A 6,684-nucleotide genomic window follows, 5' to 3' on the forward strand; every position below is an offset into this window, starting at 1 on the left:
TATACCTTAATTTAATTTTAATCAATTGCACAAACACAATTTGAGGTACAACACATTTCATGCATTGAACGTTTTGACACAGATGTGTATTTCTGAGTTAAACAGATGTTGATTGTTTTCTGTACATAAAAAGGTAAAGCACACCACTTACTATTTTTTCAATTTCAATTGAATATCAGAATTCTGTCTGCAATTATCTTACATTGACAACAATGATCACTCAACTGATTTGACAATATTTAATGGGAACACTTTGGCCATATTACCCAACCCATATAAACAGGGCATTCAGAGATGGTAGACTTCACTCCATTCACGCAACAAGCCTCTGTCGGGCAACATTGTGTCTATCACCACTTCTAACAAGCCTCTGTTGTTCATATTGCAAGCAAGTGCATAAGTGCACACACACAAACACAAACACACACACTTCATTCCGTGGGGTGAAAAACAGTCAAAATAAACCCAATATTATCAATCATCATATCTCATGTCACAAAAAGAGCAGGAATAAGTTTTTTTCTGGTGTTGTTTTCAATCATCCTTTATAAATCATACTTTTTTGATCCACCCTCATAATTATATCTGCTTCAAAATTTCACAGAAATGGATCCAGTCATTTTTGAGTAAATCCAGAATAAATGTCTCGGATCTAGATCACCTGAGAATTACTTTGAACTCCTGTCCGAGTCCACCATTCCATAAAGGAACGTCACGGTCCACATAAGATAAATATCATCATCTGCTCATTTCTGCGATGGAACATACTACACACACTGTCTGCCTATGCTCCATGTAGAACACTTCCCTGTCCAGTTAGTGGCAGCATAGAACACCACAAAAACATGTTGGTAACCATGGACACTGGCTTGAGATAATGTGAGGAGTTAAATTTATCCCTTAACTGTGCAACCCATGTCTTAAAGAAAACACAAAGTAAAAAAGATCAGTTTATGTTTTTAAGAATAATTGGTAGATTTTCAGGACCTGAACTTCTGATGGTGAGACACTTTTGATTGTATATTTCCTGCAGTTCAATCATACTGAAGGAAACTGAAAAGTTGTAAATGGTTACATGTTCAAAAGGTAGACCCCCCCATCATTATGTTACTGATGTTTTGAAGCCCAGGAGAGATGTTTAAACTTAGGGGAAAGACAGTTGAAATTGTGTCTTCAAGTCCAATCTGCTCCACACTTCCTAAATAAATAGTTATATTAAAGTTGGCTTAATCCTTATTACATTTAAAGGGAAAGTAACTTTGTTAATTGTAATTGTACAAGTTAACCTCATCCAACAGTTGCATATTTACATACTTATGATGAAAAGGAACTGCAAGGGAGGTTCTTTTGTTGCCATATTGATTGGGGATTTCAGTTGCCAATAGCACTGATTGGACATGTAATATACATCACAGCATGATAACATAAAGAAACATGGAAAACAGCTGACATTCTGATATGGAGGACATCTGTCCACCATCATTGTATATGTGGTGCAAACTGAACAGGAAGCTGAGGGATATGTTTCTGAGGAAAGATGAGAACATGTTTGGACTACAGTTATAGCCGTCTTAACTGATACGCAATGCTGAGGTGCTGGTGAGGAGAGAGTTGATGCATCTGAATGATCCGTCCATTGAGCAGGGCATCAAAAGTATCATACACATACATAGACTTAAATAGAATGCTGGAAAAGAGAAAAGTCCTTAAAAAAGTTATTTTACATTAAAGTACAATTTCTTTTTACCATTACAATTATTTTCTCCGTTTATATAATGTTGAAATATATATTAAAATATTATTTTATCTGCATTTGTGTGTGTGTACATTTGAGCTAGAATTAACGTATTAACAGAATTAATGTGGTCTCACAGTTTCTATGACCCAATGGCACGACCCATGATGGCTTTCTTTGTGTTTCTCTCTGGTCTCAACAGGATTATGTAACATTTGGGTCCAAACAGCGCCACCAGCAGGCCAAAACTGGAGGCCAGGATGGCAAATACCTCCACTGCATCTGCATAGTTGCCTGGTGAGCTGATGTACGCAGGGACAAAGGCCACCCACACTGCACAGAAGATCAACATGCTGAAAGTGATGAGTTTGGCCTCATTGAAACTGTCTGGAAGATTTTTTCCTAGAAAAGCTAACAAACAACTGAGGACAGCCAGGAAACCAATATAACCAAGTAAAACTGCAAAACCAACTGTGGACCCAACTGCACACTCATAAACTATCTTGTCACTGTGATACTGTGTGTTTTTATGAGGCACTGGTGAAGCAGAGACAAGCCAGGCAGTGCAGATTGCTGTTTGAACAGAAGTCAGAACCAGAACTGTCCCTCTCTGCTGCACAGCACCAAACCACTTCAGACTGGACTCACCTCCTGGTTTGGAGGCCCTGAACACAGCAAGAACCACCATGGTTTTCACCAGGATACATGAGACACAAAGCACAAAGCTGATGCCAAATGCTGCATGTCTTAGTTGGCAAGTCCATAATCTGGGTCGTCCAATGAAGAGCAACGAGCAGAGGAAACATAACTTAAGTGACACCAAGAGAAGAAAACTGAGTTCTGAATTGTTGGCACGAACTATAGGTGTGCTGTGATGATGGATGAAGATGCCCAGAACAACAACACAGATACAAGTGCCCAACAATGAGGTGGTTGTCAAGCAGATACCCAGAGGCTCATGGTAGGAGAGGAACTCTGTTTTCTTAGGTACACAGTGGTCACGCTGGGGGCTGGACCAGAAATCCTCTGGACAACTGGTGCACTCCATGGAGTCTGAGAAAAGAGGGAAAGTGATGAGAAACATGTTTATACAACATCTCTGAACTGTGGTGTTTAAAACTTTACACTCACCAGTTGTATTGCTGATCTTTCCCTCAGAACAAGGGACACAGTCAAAACAACACTCAGGTTCCCCCTTCTTTCTGGCCATACGGGTACCTGGAGTACAACTCTCACTGCACACTGACCGAGGAGGCTGTGTGGAGAAATATCAGTATCTGTTAGATTTAGCTATAATGATTAAGGAAAAGAGATGGTAGTCTGAAAAAGTAAGAAATAACCTGTTTGGATTCAAAGTTCCAGTAGATTCTTTCTTCATCCAGTGTGAGTTCTTCACCTTTGAAGGCTGACCTCTTAACCTCACCCACCCTCTGAACTTTAGTTCTTCCATCAGGGAGCCACACCCAGTTCATGATGTCATATGAAGGTAAGGCGTCACCATTTTCATCAAATGACACTCGATCACCAAATGTTGTGAAATTGACTTTTTCCAAGTAATGCACAATCTATGAAAATCCAGATTAGTTATAAAGGGGAAACAGGTATCAAAAATATAGTGATTTCTATGGACAAAATTTCACTCTATAAAGAATACAGAAGTAGAATCCATCCATCTCTATTCTACCGCTTTATCCTCCACATGAGGGGACGCTCTGTTGCAAGTCCCAGCTGACATAGGGCAAAAGGCGGGGTCACACCTTGGACAGATCACCAGTCCATCACAGGGCCACATAGAGAAAACCATCGACTCTCACACTCGCACCTATGGTCAATTTGGAGTGTCCAATTTGCCTAATCCGAGAAGTTGGATTTGGTCTATAATTTCTTATCATTTCACACTCCATTAAAATACGAAGGATTAAGTGAAATTTAGAGTTGAGTGTAAACTGATATCTCACCTTCCATGGCTCCATTCTTTGTAAATGAGCACAGGTGTTGTTCCTGAAAGGTCCTCTCCCTGGCTCACACTGCAGCATGTCATCAAGAGCATACGCCAGAGCGTACACAGTCTTATACACATTATACTCTGGTCTGAGGTCTGAAACATCCAGGAAATCAGTCTCCACATTCTCTATAACTTCCTGTCCAGTGCATAATTCTCCTCCAGCTTCCACCCAACCTGCTGGAGGTGGTGCAAATCTACACTGAAATGTGTGTTCCCAAAACTGATCCACCTGTAATGTAGTTCATCTTAAATTGATGACAATATTTTTTTTCTCCAAAAAATACCAAATCAGAGTGAAACTCTCACCATGCTGTTTCCATCAGTGTTGTTATGGTGTAGATCAGGATGTATTTGTAACAGGAAGTCCCTGAACCCTGGTATTTCTCCTCGACGGATGGCGATGCCCAGTGTTCCACCCAGGTACGGCATGAGGTGAGGAGTCTGGAGCACAGCAGCTGATGTCCAGGCTTCACTGGCAATCCACTGCAGGCCTGTCACATTCTGCCTCACCACCTGTAAATTGTATTATCATATGTATATGAATTCATACTTTCATACCAGTAAAGAATTATCTCGTTTCCACAGTTGATGTCACACACAAACCTAGAGTACTACAGAATTACAGTCAAATTTGAATTTGTCTTGGTAAATAATTTTACTCTTAAACATTAGCAGCAGCTTTAACAAATGACATGTAAAATAGAATTCATGAAATGTGTTTTTTCAAGGGTACATGGTTTTTGCTACGTAATTTTTTTAGGACTGACCTCTTTCATGAGGTTTATCATGAGAATATTATTTGCAAACACAATCACCACTCGAGCTGTAGATTTCCTCATCACATCCACTATTTTCCTTAGTTCAGCAGGGTCATTACCCAGGGGCAAAATCTCTGTGTAAGCCAGACAACCTCCACCAGCTGGACCCAGATCAGAGTGAAAGGATCGGGCAGCATGGAATCCATAATCATTATCACTGATGAGCAGACCTGCCCAAGTCCAACCAAAGTGTTTTAGAATCTGAATCATAGCATTCACCTATGTGGACACAGAGCAGAGGGATTCGTGCACAGGCTGGAATCATCTTTACTCGAAATCCTGTTAAACAGTTTCATCAAAGACTCATGTTTAATCACTGTCTTTAAGTGTTGTATATGTGACACCACACAACTCTGTCAATGAAAAATATAACATGACTGGTGACACACTCTTTTCTTTTTGTAGATACATTTTCACCTGAAAAGCATCACTTGGGATCGTCCTAAAGAAAGATGGAAACTTTTGTCGGTCACTCAGGCAGGAACATGTGGCAAAATAACTCACCTGCAAAACAATACAGACTTTCTTTAATTCAACATTCTAAAAAATATTTTAACATTGATTTTTATGTTCATGTATTTCATTTATTTAAACTTACCAGAGGCACGCTGTACAAACCTAAGACTGTGGATATGGCAATAGTATTTGTAGAGGAAGAATCTCCCACAATCCCTAGGACTGGAGGATTTCCTACACAGTTCTCCTCTAATGTAACTTGCTCTTCTTGACCACTGACTAAGGTCAGTGCTGCACAAAATCCAATTCCTAGTTGAAAGCAGTTATCATACATACTGTATCCCAGAGTCACATTCGGCAGCAGGTTGGAGTTTCTGTTGATCTCATCAATAGCAAAGGCCATGGTCTGAGCCTGTCTGAATCCTATAACATCAAAACTAACAACATAGCACAAGTGTTTATTAAAAAATATGGAACATAAATAGGATAAATACAAAGCTACATGTTTCACAGCTACATATTATGAATTCAGTCAGATTAATAGTTCAAACATAAAAACAAAATGTGAAGGCAAACATGACTTAAAATGGCATATATAATTATATATACACATATATATATATAATATATATGTGTATATATACGCCATATTAAGTCATTTATGTTTGCCTTCACATTTTGTTTTCATACACACACGTAAATTGCACACATGTAATATAAAATACTTAGTGTGTGTATGTATATATATGTATATGTATATATACAGTATACACATATATATATATATATTTATATAAATATATGTATATATATATATATACATATATTTATTTATATATATATATATATCAATACATACACACACTGTAAGTATTTTACATTAATCATACATACAGTTTACTTATAGTCTTGGGTTTCATCAGCTTTGTGCTTTTTCCCTCACAGACTCACCCATAGCAGTCAGACATTTGTGGCTCTGAGGTAAAAGACAGGTCAGGATCAGTTGAAATTAAGTTGACTGTAAACAGTCCACCTAGAATCACATCTCCAGTTTTGTGCATCCCATTTAAATGAAATTGTCCCTTTAACTGACAAGAGGAGGAATAAAGAGAGGAGGACACAGCAGAGGAGAAGCAGAAATACAACATTAGGAAGAGGAGGCTGGTGTCTAAAAATGTCCTCATGATTTTGCTTTGGCGCATCTCCTTTTCTGAGTGCAGTCTTATCACAATATCAACACATTTTATTGATTTGCAGCTGCCCATGTTGAATATCTTGTAACACCACCCATCAGTGCAGAGGAGGAAGTGAAGCTGTAGGGGCAGGGCCCAAAATAAATCCCAACTGATACTGATTTGTACCAAATGACTTAGTAGAAATGTGTAATCATTATTATTGAAGCTTTAGTATTTTAAATGACAGGTTTTGATGTTTGAGTATAGAAATAAAAATGAATTAAAAATTACAGCACAGCATATTAGTTACTTTACAATTTACAGAAAAACAAAATAAAATTTTACCTGCATTACTCTGCTTTTTTCTGTCAAACACTTGGATATTCAATTTGTAAACAGCATTTCCCCAATTACAAAACAACTTTGTATTTAGCCTTATTGTGTTAATTTTCCATTTTATTCATTATACTTTATATACTTTTTTATACATTTTAA

The 6,684-nt window shown here is 38.1% G+C and overlaps 1 protein-coding gene across 1 annotated transcript; it reads right to left on the bottom strand.

Annotated features, from left to right (window-relative positions):
* Window positions 1–1,793: 1,793 nt before the first annotated feature.
* Window positions 1,794–6,366, bottom strand: LOC122773079 (extracellular calcium-sensing receptor-like). The gene is made up of 9 exons (XM_044031467.1): window positions 5,966–6,366; window positions 5,157–5,451; window positions 4,976–5,062; window positions 4,508–4,777; window positions 4,041–4,253; window positions 3,694–3,969; window positions 3,076–3,300; window positions 2,867–2,990; window positions 1,794–2,788 (listed from the first exon to the last, which is right to left on the bottom strand). Exons 1-9 carry the CDS (start codon window positions 6,277–6,279, stop codon window positions 1,878–1,880), a joined length of 2,715 nt encoding a protein of 904 aa, XP_043887402.1. The 5' UTR covers window positions 6,280–6,366; the 3' UTR covers window positions 1,794–1,877.
* Window positions 6,367–6,684: the final 318 nt, after the last annotated feature.

This window comes from Solea senegalensis, linkage group LG8 (genome assembly GCF_019176455.1).
Source record: "Solea senegalensis isolate Sse05_10M linkage group LG8, IFAPA_SoseM_1, whole genome shotgun sequence".
Lineage (NCBI taxonomy): Eukaryota > Metazoa > Chordata > Actinopteri > Pleuronectiformes > Soleidae > Solea > Solea senegalensis.